This window comes from Sceloporus occidentalis, unplaced genomic scaffold, assembly GCF_023333645.1.
Source record: "Sceloporus occidentalis isolate IW3139 unplaced genomic scaffold, rSceOcc1.0.p SCAF_1, whole genome shotgun sequence".
Lineage (NCBI taxonomy): Eukaryota > Metazoa > Chordata > Lepidosauria > Squamata > Phrynosomatidae > Sceloporus > Sceloporus occidentalis.
In genome coordinates, this window is record NW_028316981.1 from 227,752,812 (window position 1) to 227,769,499 (window position 16,688).

Consider the following 16,688-nt stretch of genomic DNA (forward strand, 5'->3'; position numbering starts at 1 on the left):
TGTCCTCCATATCTCTTAAATGCCCTCATTCTGAGTACCACTAAGAAGCATAGATTTATATTTCTACTGGTGTTTTCAACTTTTATTGGGCCATGCCCTTCATATCTCTTGTGTCCTCCATTTCGAGACGACTAAGATGTGTGAATTTTTATTTGTATCTTTTAAAAATATTTTTATTTCTGTGACCGTTTATGGCTTTTATTGTCCTGTCCTCCATATATCTTGGGGGTCCTCCATTCTGTGCATAGCTATGCATGATTTTTTTATTTGTGTTTTTAGCTTTTGTTATCATGTCCTCCACTTCTCTTGAACACTCTCCATTCTGAGCATGATTAAGAAGCCTGAATTTTTACATGTCTAGCTTTTGTCATGTCCTCCATGATCTCTCTTGAACGCCCTCCATTCTGAGCATGACTAAGAAGCATGCATTCCTATTTCTACTAGTGTTTTGAGCACTTTATTGTGTCTGTCCTCCATTTTGTGTGGGGATTGTCATGAGGCCCTCTGGCCACTCTGCCAGCCAAACAGTGTGGTTGTGAGTCCTGCCCATGTTTAATCCTTCAGGCTACAGAGGGGAGAGCTTCCCTATTTCCTCACAGGGGACGATGGGAGGGAAGGAAGGAGGGAGATCCTCCACCTGAGGCACCTCCTCCCTCTTCCTCCTTATGCTTTGCAACCTCCCTGGCGCGCATGCGCAGAACTACTGCGGAAGCCGGAGCCGGATGGTTTATATGAGCAGATGAGGGTCGCCTGGGGCCTCCCTTTGGTGAGTGGAAAAGGAGGAGACCAGGGCGCGGGGCCGCAGAGCGCCGGGAGGGGGCGCTGTGGCGTAGAACCCACTCTAATAGAAGGAGCTGGGCTGGTTGAATGGAGGGTGGAATTGGGTCCAGGGAAGGAAGGAGGGAGAGGAGGAAGGAAGGAAGGAAGGAAGGGAGGAAGAGAGTGGAAGGTTGGCTTGTCCTCTGCCCTCCCTACTACTAGGGGAAGCCCAGTGTTTTCCCCCCTTCCATCTTGTCCCCTTTCTCCTCCATGGGGAGAATCCACCAGTGGGTCCCTCAAGGGCTCCTTGGGGTGCATGGCACTTGGTGACACTGCCATGGCTCCATCATCCTGGGTCACTTAGGTGTCTTCAACCAAAGGAGGACACAAAATGGAGGGCACCCAAGGAAGGAAAATATGCAGGGCATGGGCAGAGAAGGAGCTGTGGAAACAGTGGTGTTCATATACCATAAACGCATGCTTCTTGGCCATGCTCAAAATGGAGGATGAAAGCTCAAAACGCTTGTGGACATGTAAAGATTCATGCTTTTTTGCGATGCCCCAAATGGAGGACGTGACCCAATGAAAGGTCAAAATGCTTGTGGAAATGTAAAAATTAATGCTTCTTGGCCATGCACAAAATTTATTTATTTATTTATTTATTTATTTATGGTGTTTATACCCCGCCCTTAAGCCCTAATGGAGGATCTGACCCAATGAAAGCTCAAAATGCTTCTGGAAATGTAAAGATTTCTTGAGCATGCTCAAAATGGAGGACATGTGACCCAATTAAAAGCTGAAAACACTTGTAGAAATGTGAAACACTCATGGGAATTTAAAAATTCATGCTTTTTTGGTTATGTTCAAAATGGACGACTTGACCCCAATGAAAGCTCAAAACGCTCACAGATATGTAAAAATTTGTGCTTCTTGGTTGTGCCCAAAATGGAGGACCTGACCAACATTAGGAAGAACTTCCTGACAGTGAGAGTTGTTTGGCAGTGCAATACACTGCCTTGGAGTGTGGTTGAGTCTCCATATTTGGATATTTTTAATCAGAGCCAAAATCCTGTCCAGGATGCTTTGATTGTGAGTTCCTGCATGGCAGGGGGTTGGACTGGATGACCCTTGGGATCTTCCAACTCTACAATTCTATGAGATAAAAGCTCAGAACACTCATAGAAATGTAAATTCAGACTTTTCAGTCATGCTCAAAATGGAGGACATTTTGGAATTCCTTCCAGACCAGAGGTGAAAATCCATGTGCTAGAAATGGAGGGCTTCTGGTCACCTATAGAATCCTGGCCTAGCAAAAATGAATCCCAGGATTGGTTGATTTATGGGGCACCAGCACTCTTTGGCATAGAAGGCCAGAGACCTTGCAAAACTACAAGTCCCAGGATTCCATAAGTGGAGCTACAGCACTTAAAGTGAGGTCAGACTGTATTGTTTCTGTGGTGTAGATGCACGCTTGGAGCTTGATAAGAGATCCAGCTGAACTAGGTGGCCTCTGGCATGATCACCACCCTACTCTCCAGTCCCAATGTGAAGAGGAAGGAAGGGCTCTGTCTTGCCTGCCAGAGCATGCCACTTGCCCATGGAAAGTGGAGAGTGTCATCCTCCTCAGGCCCACATATGGGCTGGGAAAGTGGGCCATGGGCCTCATTGGCCATTGCTTAGCCATGTTGGTCCTGGTGTCTTTGCTGCTTGTTTTTACAGCAGCGGTTCTCAACTTGTGGGTCGCGACCCCTTTGGGGGTCGAACAACCCTTTCACAGGGGTTACCTAAGACCATCGAAAAACACATACTTCCAATGGTCTTAGGAACTGAGACATCACAGTTTTATGGTTGGGGTCACCACAACTGTATTAAACTGTATTAAAGGGTTGCAGCATTAGGAAGGTTGAGAACCACTGTTTCACAGGGAATGTGTTGGCATGTCTGTTGGAGTATCTGGGTTATAGAAGGGTTTGCCCACCACCATCTGGCCACCTTTCTCTTGTTTTTTGCAGGAAAGGGAAGTGTAGAAACTGATGGGGCACTATGGCAGCACAGTTGCCGAGAAAGTCCTGTTTTCCTTTCCTTGGGAGAGGTGGCTGTTTTTGAATTTAGCTATGGTGCAGTTGTATGGGAGACTTCGCAATACAATCAGCAAACCATATCCACTGATTCAAGCATCCATGGATTCAAAATATTTTAAAAATATATAAATTCCAAAAAGCAAACCTTGATTTTGCCATTTTATATAAGGGATAGTATTTTACTATGCCAATGCATTTAATGGGACTGGAGCATCCATGGATTTTGGTACCCGCAGGGGGCCTTGGACCAAAAACCCATCAGAAACCAAGGGCCTACTGTAATCTAGTAGCCAAAGATGCCCCTACTTCCTTTTCTATCCTCAAGGATGTCTTCAGAGCATAGCCATGTTAATCTGAAATATCAGTATACAAAGGGATGTTCTAGCACCTTTGAGACCAGCTGCGTGAAAGAAGTAGTAGCATGAGCTTTTGTAGATTTGATCTGCTTGCTCAGATCCAAGGATGTCTGTGAGCCTGGTTAGTTTGCTTATGGGGAGCCTTGGGCACTGTGCCATTGATGGCTGCCCTGGTGCCAATCTAAATTCCTAGCTGCTGCCAACAAACCTTTTCCTAGGAGTTTATCACACGGGAAATCTTGTGCAAAAATGGGATTTAAAAGGTAGGGGAAAAAATGCAAAATCGGGTTGATTTTCACATGTTGTTAAACTTGTGTCAACCCGAAAGGAACATAAACAAAAGGCACTCCTTTTGACTTTCGGGATTTTCCGAAAGTAGAAAGGAGTGGCTTTTGTCTACTTTCTCTCCACTTTCCATTCAGGTTAACAATGCCGTTATGTGAAAATCAATCCATTTTTCTTTTCCCAATTTAAACCCCCGTTTTTGCACAGGATTTCCCCCATGTGATAAACTCCCTAGTGTTGCTGCCAGTCATCTCTGCTCTCCTCCATATGTTTATTGAACAGCACTTTGGGCTAAGTTGGTAAGTTGTGTAAATTGTAAGCCTACTTCCCAAAATGTAATGTGGCTTTCATATCTTGACATGCAGTGAGTCCCTTGGCTTCTTTTCATACATGCTACTTCTGCCAGGTGAGCAAGTAAGTCCCCAGGAACACTGAACTGGCAAACTAGTTTGGGGCTGTGGTTGCAGCAGTGAAAGGTGGGGATCTGGTGGCAGAACAAGTGTGTTTCTGCACATCGACCACAGTGAACCCTGTTCAGATCTGTGGGCCTCAGAAATCCCTCAGTTTTGCTAGGCCTGCTGATACAGTAGCCAAATAACCACCAACCTTTATTTCTGCCTTGATATAGGGAAGGAAGTGGAAATTGCTACACAACTATCATTGCGTGGACTGAGTTATTTGAATCCAGGCATATTTGTTAGAGAAAAAGATCTTTGGGATGGTTGATGTCTCTTGTTACCGGTGGTTCTGAACTGGTACCAACTGGAACAAATGTAGTCTTCTCAGCTACTCAATATCAAAGTAACTTCAACACAGATTTTCACTCAAATGAGGGTTTATTAACTTTGTTGCTATTTACACTTTACAGCAAGCTACTATACATCTATACTCTTTTAGAGTCCATGCTAAAAGCTTGAATGTGACATCAGTCTTTGTTCTCTCACAAGATCAACTTTCCCACCAAGTGGACACACCTCTTTCCCATGAAGTCACCATGCTACACAGGAGCATAACAATAATACATTTGTTAATATTATGTCTCAGCACATGTCCTTGAAGACTTGCTCTTCCGGGCCTAGACTTTCTGGCCTTCAACAGGAACCATTTTAAACCTTAGTTAACCATTGACACATCTGAACATTTTCAATACAATTTAGAAATATATTTTAACATGCCCCTCCAAAATGTACAGATGTGGAATAACACTGTGTATTTACATTTATATCTTTGTGGAGTTAAGGAACCATACCAATTGCACAAGAAAGTTGTTCATGTCTTTCTCCAGAAAGTGCCTTTGTCAAAACATCTGCCAAGTTATCCCTTGTGTCAATGTACTCTATCTTTAGGATACCATTCTGAACTAACTCTCTTACATTCTGGCTTTGCAGTAGGTGAGAAAGTTTTGTCAAAATTCTCAAACCTTTGCTGTGTGAACCCTTTAGCTACCAACCTGGCTTTGTACTTTTGACTATTATCAGGCATTTCCTTCTTCTTATAGACCCACTTGCAACCCACAACCTTGTGGTCTTTAGGCCTATCAACAATATCAAAAACCTGCTTCTCAACTAGAGACAAGAATTCTTGGTCCATAGCAGAAAACCATTTGTCTTTCTCCTCCTTAGGAAACTTCTGCAACTCTTCAAAACTCTCAGGCTCATCAGCCACTGCACAACAAGCAGTTGCAGTCTGAACAACAAATCTGTCAGGAGGCTTTCTCACTCTCTGAGACCTCCTAGGAATCAACACCCTTGTTCTACCTCTCTCATCCTCACTTTCTGAACTAGTTTGCACCTCAGTGTCCCTCTTTGACACAACTTCAAACTGACTTGTGGTGATGGGTGTGTGTAGTGTTGGCTGTGTTTGAGTGTGTTGTGAAGTACTGGGTTTCTCCTCCTCTGGAGACATTGTGGACATTGTGGGCTGTCTTACCCCTCCATTTCCAGCACTTTGCCCCAGTCGCAGAAACACTTCCTGATTGGAATGCAACCTCTCCCAGCCAGAATGTTTCTCAAAATTGGCACTTCTGGACAACAAAATTCTCCCATGACCCTGGTAAAATTTATAACTGTTGCCAGAATAACCCACAAACATCAACCTTTTCCATTTACGTTCACCCTTCTTTCTGAATTTTGCTGGCACAAACACATTTGCAAATTGCCCAAACACCCTCAGGTATTTTAAGTTTGGTGGTCTACCATGTAGCATCTGATAAGGTGTTTGCTTCACGGCTGAATTCCACACCCTATTTGCTATATGGTTAGCCATTAAAACTGCTTCACCCCAAAATTTTTCAGAAACATTAGCATCCAATAACATACAGTCTTTCATCTGCTTCAAAACACCAATACGTCTCTCTGCCAACCCATCTTCCTGTGAAACTGCAGGATTAGTGGTGTTGTGACGTATACCTTTCTTCTGCAACCAATTCTTAAGGTCAGAAGATAAAAATTCGCCTCCTCTGTCAGTGACCAAAGAACCCACTTTGTACTCAAATTGGCGCTCTATTTGATTCACCCAGTCTTTGAAGACTTCAGCAACCTCACTTTTCTCCTTCAAGACTTTCACATAGGAGTACCTTGTGTGCCTGTCTACAATTACCAGAAAATATTGACTTCCCCCAACAGTTTTAGTTAAAGGCCCAGCCAAATCAGCATGCACCACCTCAAACGGCCTTTTGGTGACACATTTTGTTTGCTTGGCCACTGGAAAAGCTTTCAATTTGATCTTACTGCAAACAGAACAATCAAGATGATTAGGACAAGAATTCATTTTGAACTCAGGACAAACCTCTCCTAGCTTTTCCAAACCTGAAAACCCTATATGACCAAACACTCTGTGAAAATAATGTGCACAATCTGCATGTAAAGGCACATTACTGACACTGGCACACTCAGCTTTGTCAAGCATAAAATACAATTTATTTTTCTTTTGTGCTTTTGCACATACCTTGTTCCCTTTGCTAATTATGCATTTATCTCCTTCAAATTTCAAAGCATACCCATCTGTTGTTAATGCAGACACACTAACAAGACAATTCTTCAATTTGGGAACACACAAAACATTTTCAAAATCTTCCCCAAAACTAGGAACATGTACAGTACCCATATGTTTTACCTCTCTGGGAACACCATCAGCCATTGCAACAGACTGAACATTTGACACAGACTTAGCTTTCAAGAGCTTATTGTCATTACACATATGGTCAGAAGCCCCAGAATCCAGCATCCAGACTGAACTCACTGTGGCTGCTTGATGGGCTTTGCAGTCATTGTCCCCAGCCACAACTGCCGCTCCACTCCTGCAACTAGCACCTTTTCCCTGCTTCTTCTTCGATGCTGCCAACTTCCAACAGTTCTTTTGGACGTGCCCTGGCTTCTTGCAATAGAAACAAGACTTGGACACTGCAGCCTTCTCCTGCTGGCAATTCTCCACAACCTCCAGTGGGTTGAATACCTTTGGTATCTGTCGCTGCTGCCTCTGGAGCCCTTCTGACTTCCGTCGCTGGCTCTCCTCCAAGACGCGCGCCGACACCAACTCAGCAGTCATCTGGTTTTCAGCCATCCCTTGGAAGCTATGCAATATGTGCTCAAAGTCTTGGGACAAACTCCCAAGCAAGATGTACGCCTTTTGCTCCTCAGGCAAGGTGACACCTCTCAGCTGCACTTGTGCAAACAGGTCATGCATTTCCTCCAAATGCTTCTCAGGATCTTGGTTACTTTGCATCTTGCAAGCATATAACCTTTTGCAACAGAGCATCCTGGACAAGGCAGTGCTACTTTCATGCACATTCTTCAAAGTGTCCCAGACAGCTTTAGCACTAGTCTTGAGCCTCACATGATTAATCTGGTTAGGCTCAACAGTGAGTAAAATTGTAGCTCGTGCCTTTGAATCATCAGCACGTGTAGCCTCAGTAGGACCTTGTTCCACAACACGCCAGAGACCCTCACGGACCAACAGCGATTCTGTGTAAACAGCCCAAGAGCTGTAATTGTTGTTGTTTAACTTGGGAAATCTTGCTGCCGCCTCCATGATTCAAAGCAAACGGCAAAACAGCCAAGAGTCCCAGCAAAATGTCCAACAAACACTGTTATCTTCCCATTTGCCTCCCGGCACAGGACAGATGAACAACACAGAGCTAACTTACAGCTGGAAGAAAAACTCCACAGCAGATTCTCAGTGGAACAGGAACTTCAGCAACAGCAGACCCTCCAGAAGACCATCTCAGCACACCAGCTTGGCAACCATCCTGGGAACCATCCTCAGGCAAACCATCTCGGCAACCATCCTAACCATCCTCTGCTACCACTTGTTAGAGAAAAAGATCTTTGGGATGGTTGATGTCTCTTGTTACCGGTGGTTCTGAACTGGTACCAACTGGAACAAATGTAGTCTTCTCAGCTACTCAATATCAAAGTAACTTCAACACAGATTTTCACTCAAATGAGGGTTTATTAACTTTGTTGCTATTTACACTTTACAGCAAGCTACTATACATCTATACTCTTTTAGAGTCCATGCTAAAAGCTTGAATGTGACATCAGTCTTTGTTCTCTCACAAGATCAACTTTCCCACCAAGTGGACACACCTCTTTCCCATGAAGTCACCATGCTACACAGGAGCATAACAATAATACATTTGTTAATATTATGTCTCAGCACATGTCCTTGAAGACTTGCTCTTCCGGGCCTAGACTTTCTGGCCTTCAACAGGAACCATTTTAAACCTTAGTTAACCATTGACACATCTGAACATTTTCAATACAATTTAGAAATATATTTTAACAATATTTTGTACTTCTGACAACCAGAATAGCTTGTCAGTAATGGCTGCATTTCCAGACAGAAGCTGGCCATCATATATAACTTCTGATTAAAATCCTCCTCACTGTGCTCTGTATTTCTATTGCGAGTCCTTCCACCCTTTCCTTCTTCAACATTTATATGAGATGTGCACTTACTCCTAAATTTTGACTTTCAGTTTTTTAGAGATATTTACCTGATTGCCCACATCAGCCTGGGGTAATTGTGAGTTTTTTACTCACAATTTTTAATTTTTACTGTGAAAATATATTTCGGAGACTCTGTTGGCTCATTTTTCCAGTCTTCTTGAAGCCTTCTGCATGCAAGAGGCCTCTTTGACTGTATGGAAGGAGGTGTTCCCGCAAGTAAGCTGGACTCAAGCCATTTAGGGCTTTAAAGGTTATTATCAACACCTTGTACTGTGCCCGGAAACTGATAGGCAGCCAATACAGGGATTTTAGGATTGGTGTTATGTGGTCATCTTTAGATTTTCTGGCGACCACTCTGGCTGCCATATTTTGAACTAATTGAAGTTTTTGAACTAGGCACAAGGGTAGTCCCATGTAGAGTGCATTACAGAAGTCTAGTTGAGAGGTTACCAGTGTGTGTACTACCGATTCTAGGTCCCCTGGCTCCAGATGGGGTTACAGCTGGCTTATCAGTTGAAGCTGATAACAAGCACTCCTGACCATCACATCTATCTGAGCTGTCATTTGGAGAGATGAGTTCAGGAGTACTCCCAAGCTGTGAACACAGTCCTTTAGGGGAAGTGTGACACCATCCAGGACCAGTTGACATATCTCCATACCCGGATTAGGGGTCTCTATAGCAAGTACCTCCATCTTATTGATTCAGTTTTAGTCAGTTTTCCTTCATCAAGTTCATTACCACTTTTAGACATTCATTCAGAAGAGAGATGCCATCCTTAATCACTGCAACAGTCTGAAGCATAGAGAAATAGATTTGGATGTCATCAGCATACTGATAACACCCCGCCCCATGTCTCTGGATGACCTCCCCCAGTGGCTTCATGTAAATATTAAATAGCATTGGGGACAGAATGGAGAAATATTAATCAGATTCTTGATGAGATGAATGTATGATCTTAATAACCTGCTAATCTGAATGGCACGTATGCTTAATTTATAGGTCAGATTGTTTCCTTACTGCCCTTTGCAGTACTTTTTGGAAAGCTTCGCAAAGTGTATTTTGAAGCTTTCTCTTCAGCATGCTTTGTGCTTGGTGTAGTTTGTACAAATAGAGAAGTTGTAGGGCTGTTTAAAGCTAGAAGCTATACAGCATGAAGGATTGCAAAGACTGTTGGTCCATTATTTAGGATTCAAGGAAGAGAGGAATTTAGGTGGAGTTCACTGACAGAATAGGCGTAGCAAAAGAAATAGAGAGGAATGTGAAGGAGTGGTGCCTTGCACTTTAACTGTGACTAAATATATAATTGAATATGTGTATTCTTTCAAATTTAGATAGGGAGGAGGCTTTGGGAACAGAATGAAACACTTACAACTGCAACCATGCCGGAAGTGTGCTAATGTAGATGCAACTTTAATACAGAATGATCCGAAGCACATTGCTTTGGGTATGGAGGAAATTTTCTTTCATGGCATGATGGAAATAATTGTGGTGATAATCATAATTGTACTTCCCATTGGGGTTTTGGCTGGCAATAGCTCTTTCCTTCTTCAGGAGTGATGGACCCATTAACATTGTTTCATCCTGAAGACTGTTGGAATCTGATGATTTTCTGAGGATCCTGTCAAAAGACCTTTTACTTGGCATGGCAGACACTGCTGTTGAAGCTGTGTTCTGTGCAATACAGAAATGACTTCAAGCAGTTGACATGATTGACTTGAAGCATACTCTCCCAAAGTGCAAAGCTCAATTCTTTCATTGACAAAACAACTAGAATGAAATGGATTACTGAATTGGGATAAGGGCCTTTTCTGAAGTCATATGGCAGTGATAGCACATGGCAGTGATAGCAGCCAAGGAACAATATTCTGCCACTGTTACATGCTCAGAATGTGGTCTTACAAAGATTTTTCAAGCAATCTGGGACTTCCATGTTCTCTCACAGCAGATGCAAGGGGCCCTTGGAAGCACACAGTGACTTGCTTACTAAAACTTTGAGTAGTAGAATCTCTCACATTTATCATGACTTAAAAGCCACAGATTCAACAGTTTAGTCAAGAGTTGCATTTAGGGCACCCCCTAATCTAGTTTTGTAGGGTTGGTTTTAGTTTTTGCAGCCAGAGCCAGGTGAAATTGTTTGAGAGGCACATCTTACCATTTTTTTTGGTGGAAGATCTAATGAAAGAAATTGCCCAACTGGGTCCAGGACATGATTAATGTTTTTGTGTGAGTAGACTATTTGGTCTGATCTGAAAAAAACTGGTTCTGAGGGTTTCCTGGCCTAAAATGGTCTGTGGAGTCCCTAACACATGGTAAAATTGCTCCCTTGTCTCCAAAGGGTGTGAGGGATCATTTTAGTAAAAAAAGAGGAAAAGATGCAGTTTTATGATGTTAGGGGCTCTTGCAGCCCATCACTCACAGTTTCCCTAAATATATAACAAAAGCAGGATCTTAGCAGTTGGTGTCAATTAACTAATCAAAGACCATAAAGATCCCTATACTGTAGCACTTGGTATATGTGTTTGTTTCCATCAGAAACCAGATGGAGACATATTTTCTTCAATAAAAAAACCTCTGATTAACCTTGAGAAACTCAAAGACATCACAGGTACTTTGATAATGTTACTTGATCTTGGGCTTTGAGAAAACAGAGTCTATAGAAAAACACAGAGAAGGAACTTGATTCCTTTACAGAGGTCATCCATGCTTTTGAACATAGGTACTATATTACAGTGAAGTATTTCAATTCTCTGTGTTTCTCTCTCTCTCTCTTTTACATTGTTTTAGACAAGGCTGCTGAACTGCTGAATCTGTGTTGGAATCAATAATGAGAGATGATAAACTGATGAGTGATCCTGGAAAGATGGAGATTCTTTAGGTAGGTAGTTTGTTCAAAGAAATTAGTCTGTGGACATCATCTACAGAGCCCAACATTATTTAATGTAAGAAAGGTGGCAGCCAGGAAGTGGGCCTTTTTGGTTGTAATACCTCAGTTTTGGAAATCTCTTCCTGCTGAGGCTTGCTTGGCCCTTACACAGTTTTCTTTTCCATAGCAAGCAAAGGCCTTCTTAATTCTCCCAGACATTTACTGTATATACTCATCTATAAGTCTAAAAATGTATGCCCAAAAGTTGACCCCAAAATCTCAGGTCGACTTATTTACAGGTCAGTATGATAATGTGATAGCATCTTTTTCAGATTTCTCATGCAGTGGAAGATAGTTTCTTTTTCTCTTGAGAGAAAAGCAGAAAGAGACCTAAGTGATTAATTGCTTTTAAATAAATTCTCTCCCACCTGCACTGGAACCAACACTGAAACAAATAGCCTCAGTTAGAGTCTCTTTTGCTGTATGCACACATACACACACTGAAGGAGCCTCTAAGTTTTACACTCAACTTATCCACGCACGGGTCAGGGGAAAATCCATAATTTTGGCCCCAAAACCTGCCCTCAACTTATACATGAGGTTGACTTATAGTCAACTATATACAGTAAACTTCAGTAGTTTTAAGATGCTGTCCCAATTAGATACTATTAAAGTAGTAGAATACACAGAAGAGTTGACTCACTGTGTTCCCATTGACTGGGTGGAAATTTTTATAGATGGTATAACTCATATAGTGTCAACTCTTTTGTAAAATGGTAGCTCTCTTGATTTAGTATGTTTAATTTAAAAAGTTCCCTTCATGTATGTTGTTTCTCTCATAAATGCTGTTTGATCAGCATAGCTTGGAAACATTATGAATCAGGCCCTGATTTGAGATTTGTTGGGGAGGCCCTTCTTTCTGTCCCACCACCTTCACAGGTACATCTGCTGAAAAAGATGAGAGAGGGCCTTCTCAGTGTCTGCTCCAGTCTCTAAAATTCCCTTTCCAGAGACGTTAGACTGGCAGCTTCTCTGTTTTATTTTGCAAACAACTAAAAGCTTTTCTAGTCCAACAGGCACTTGATGAGTAACTATATAAGACCTGTGTTACACAATGTGCTGAATATTGCTAATTCTTGCCCTGATGTGTGTGTTTTTATGATATGCTTTAATCTGATTTTTTATTGTTTAATCTTTTATATACTTTTGTATATTTTGGATTTTTAACCATGTCTTTTTTAATTGTTGTAAGCCACTTTGAGTTCCAATCTGGGGCAAAGAAATGATATAAAAGATTATGATTATGATTAAATGATGTTGACTATGGTTTTTTGTGGGTTTTTCGGGCTATGTGGCCATGTTCTAGCAGAGTTTCTTCCTGATGTTTCACCAGCATGGATGCCGGCCATGAAAGCCTTCGACTTCATGATGATGATTATTACTATTATTAACAACAACATTAATAATATTGTTAAACCAATTCTAATCTAAATTCTTTTCCTCTTTAGGTCCTTTCCTGTGTTGTGTTTGACAAGCTGTCTTCAGATTTTATACAATGGGACTACGTATTCACTTTGTTGTTGATCCTCAGGGCTGGCTCTGTATGGGCCTGATTATTTTTGTTTGGCTTTTCAACACATTCTTAATTCCAAAATTGATTCTCTTTCCACATTATGAAGAGGGACATATCTCAGTGGCTGCAATACTCTGTAAGTAATTTTTGCCATTATTGCTTTGATTCCATCTAGGACTTATGCAGGAACATTCTCTTCTAATCTTTTAATGATTGATTACCTGTTTGGCTTTCAATTAAATATGCAGTTAGTTAGGCAAAAGAACACATTCCTACACAATCATATGTTTGGGTTTAAACCTGCCTCTTTATGAATAAAAAAGTTCTTTCTGTCTGTAGAAGAACAGAATCCACTGGGCTACATGGAGTACAGGGTCCCCCAAGTCATTTGGGGGGAAAGTGGAAATCAGAGAAATTGTTATCCTACCCATTTTGATTAGCACAACTCCACTGAGCATAGGTCTGGATCCAGCCCACAATTCAAATTTTCTTCATGCTTTACAAACAAAGCTATGGTAATCTGTTCATGCAATATTGCACAGGTAAACCATGGTATCAAGACAGGAGATATTGGAAGTACTGTAGCAGATAGCATGGTAATATAAATGAGAAAAGTAAAAGATGGAAGATTTCAAGTGAGTTTGAGTACAGAATAGATGGAATAAGAAGGTGACAGGGAAAGGAATACTCAGGGCTAGGAAATTGAGACCTCTAAGGCTGATATGACACTACAGAATTAATGCAGTTTGACGTGTCTTTAACTATCATGGCTCCATCCTACAAAGTCCTGACATTTGCAGTTTGTTGTGACATCAGAACTCTTTGAGAGAGAGAAGGCTAAATATCTCACATAACTGAAATCCCAGAATTCCAATAATTCATAACATTTAAAGCAGTGTTGATCTACATTAATTCTCTAGTGTAGATGCAACCTAAAATTAATAGTAAGGATTAGAAAGCAATGCTGATGCAGACTCTGTAATGAAAAACAAACTGTGGGGTGAAACTTACCACCTCTTTGCGCCAGCTTGGGCGTGACGTCAGAGCGCAGAGTTTAGATGCCACCTGTTCTGACACTGCCCCAAAGCCACTGTCAAGCTGCATGCCCAACCACATGGGGGTGATTTTGTGGTGCTGTGCCGGCATGGCGTTTACACGGCGCACACTGCAGGAATCTCACAAAGCCGACATGGTACCGGAACAGCCGCCTGTTTGCCAGTTGAAAAAGGAGCTGCAATTTGTCAGTTCTTTTTATGCCAGCAAAAAGCCAGGCTGGGGCTGCGGTATGCAGTTGCCGTGGCCCCAACCCGGTGTTCAAAGTGGCAGTATCAAGCTGCCCCTTCAGGGCTGTCTCTTTCGGCCCATATGATACATTAAAGGGTTTAAGTTGGCTGATAAGACTTTCAATCTCGGAGTGCGAAACCGGAGGCCATAGAGGAAGAGTAGAAGCCTCTATTGAAAGATCAGCAATTAATGAGTTTGAAGTATTTTCATCAGAATCATAAAGATTGGCAAAATAACTTTCCCATATATAGGCTGGAATCTGGGATGTATAATTGTCTATATTCTTAATAAACGAGGGGGCAACCTCTTTCCAGAATAAAGTGGGATTATTTGCACTAGCTGACATAATTAGTTTATTCCAAGAGTCTACCATAGCACTCTTTTTCTTTTGTCTTACTGAAAGCTTGTATCTTTTCTTTTGAAAGGGAAAGGATGAACAAGAGTGCTATGCAGACTTTTTGCCCACAAGCAATTTCAAGTGTAGATTCAAGATGTTTGAATGATCCTTTAAGAATACCTCCTTTCACCCTGACCTTGAATCCTTCCACCCATTTTTTCCAGCATCTTCCCAGACATGTACAAGTCTTGCTGCTCCTGGCTAGCAGTGCTACGAATAATACTATCTGTGCCACTTGTGCTGTACATTGGCTACCCATAGATTATGATTTTGTGGTGTAAAAAGACTTGCTTTGCATTATTTTCATCCCTCTTTATTTCCTTCCAAACAGTAATGATGAGATGTTCTGGCTTGGAACATTTCCCTCAGTAATCCGAGAAAGCTTGTTAATAGCAGTTTTCTGAATGGAAGTATATCTGTTTTACAGGTTATTATATATTTGCATTGTTCTGCATCATCTCACTACTTCGAGCATCTGTAGCAGATCCAGGAAGACTACCTGAAAGCCCAAAGATACCAATTACAGGTACAAACATGGTTGATACTATTCTTTATAGAATTTTTTTTTTCTTTTCATAAGAACGCAGTTTTAAAATTATTTTTTTCCATTTCAAACTGAATGGAAGCTATCTTTGTTACCCTGAAGGAACTATGTATATTTGGAAAGAGTAGGCAGTCACCCTTGTTGAGTCTCTAGAATCTCAGCTTTTTTGTATCATCAGTCCCAGTACTCATCTCAACGGTTCGTATGAACTGGATTAGGAGGGAATTGAACTGCAGTCTTTTCTGCTCTTTCATACATCGAATGGTACAGTAGCCTTGTTGGCCACATGGTAAATCCCAAAATCCATGCTGTGGCAATGTCTTTGTTAAGCCAACCAAGAAGGCACATAAAGGTATGCATGCTTTCACAGCCATCAGATCCTTTTATTATGCAAAAAACAAGCAGGGAGGCAATGATTTGATTGCAAACTCACGTCTTCTGTATGTTGTTTGCACACACCCCTTGTGTTATGGGAAGCAGGGGCTGCTGGCTCAAAAAATACCACTATTCAGTTATTAGAATTTACCCTGTATCGTCCCTAGGCTTGCTGGGAACAGGAAAACTACTAAAAGACAATAAATATTATTAATTCTACATTATCAAAAAATAAACAGTCCTTCTGAAAATGCAAAACCAGTACAAACCTCAGAAGCCCCTTTTGAAGTAGAGGGTAGAAAGCCCTTAGGCAAGCTCTACATTGTCAAGAGTGGAAAAGATATGAGGTGCTAGATTAGGTACATAAAGTGAAATTTGATACCTTTATCTTTGTTTGGAAGGTATGAACCTTCAGAATATAAAAATCTTGATTAAGATGGTATAAAATACTCTTGCCCTAGTGTAGAGTCCCATTACTCAACAGTCTTAACATATTCCAGTCATTTCCCAGTCATAATATCTTTTTTCTCTGCCTGCTTTATGCAAATAAAATAAAATACATTATATTTATTTGTTATACCTGTCCAGTCTGGATATTCAGGGTGTCTGGAAAAGCATCTTTCCCCCCCTATTTGTATCCCTTCTTCCCACACCATTAGCCACTGAGATGTTATTCCATGTGCCCCTGGTGTTTGAATGTAACATAAGTGTTACCATAAATAGATTTACTAGGGTGCTGACACCTGGATAGTGGAATTTTCTCCCTAAAGGGAATCACCACAACCAACTTCACTGAACTCTTTTGGCATCTGGTGTGCATATCTTCATTCTTCAATTCACATCATATACAGTCTGATGCTATTAATTAGTTGTTTTGGATTGATGGTTTTAAAATTAAATATTTTTCATTGAACTGTTTTTTCTATTTTATGTATTTATGTTATGATTTTATTTGCTACTGTAAACTTTTCTCTGGGGAGGGTACATTTGTGTGTGTGTATGTGCATTTAAAAATTTAGAAGTGTAGCATACACCATTAATTCATAAACACACATGCAAACAAACAGTCTCATATTTACTGGGATGATTTGTGTCTTTTTTGTGTGTTTAATGAAAATCATAAAATATAATTGAACTGCATGCTTTAAAGCTGCTCAGTTACAGTAGCAAATGACCACTAATAGTTGTAACTTCAGTCATAGACATATATTGTTCTTACCT

The 16,688-nt window shown here is 41.2% G+C and overlaps 1 protein-coding gene across 3 annotated transcripts in view; it reads left to right on the top strand.

The window, feature by feature from the left end:
* The first annotated feature begins 716 nt into the window (after positions 1-716).
* Positions 717-16,688, top strand: part of ZDHHC21 (zDHHC palmitoyltransferase 21) — a 47,148-nt gene continuing 31,176 nt past the window's right edge. Inside the window, exons 1-4 of one of the 3 annotated variants that reach the window (XM_089511655.1) lie at positions 717-766; positions 11,216-11,306; positions 12,803-13,003; positions 14,976-15,074. In XM_089511655.1, the coding sequence (XP_089367781.1) occupies positions 12,850-13,003; positions 14,976-15,074 (253 nt within the window). In that variant the 5' untranslated portion in view covers positions 717-766; positions 11,216-11,306; positions 12,803-12,849. Of the gene's footprint in view, positions 767-1,287; positions 1,349-9,789; positions 9,876-11,215; positions 11,307-12,802; positions 13,004-14,975; positions 15,075-16,688 lie in introns of those variants that run through there. The other 2 variants (XM_089511674.1, XM_089511663.1) reach the window with 2 other exon arrangements.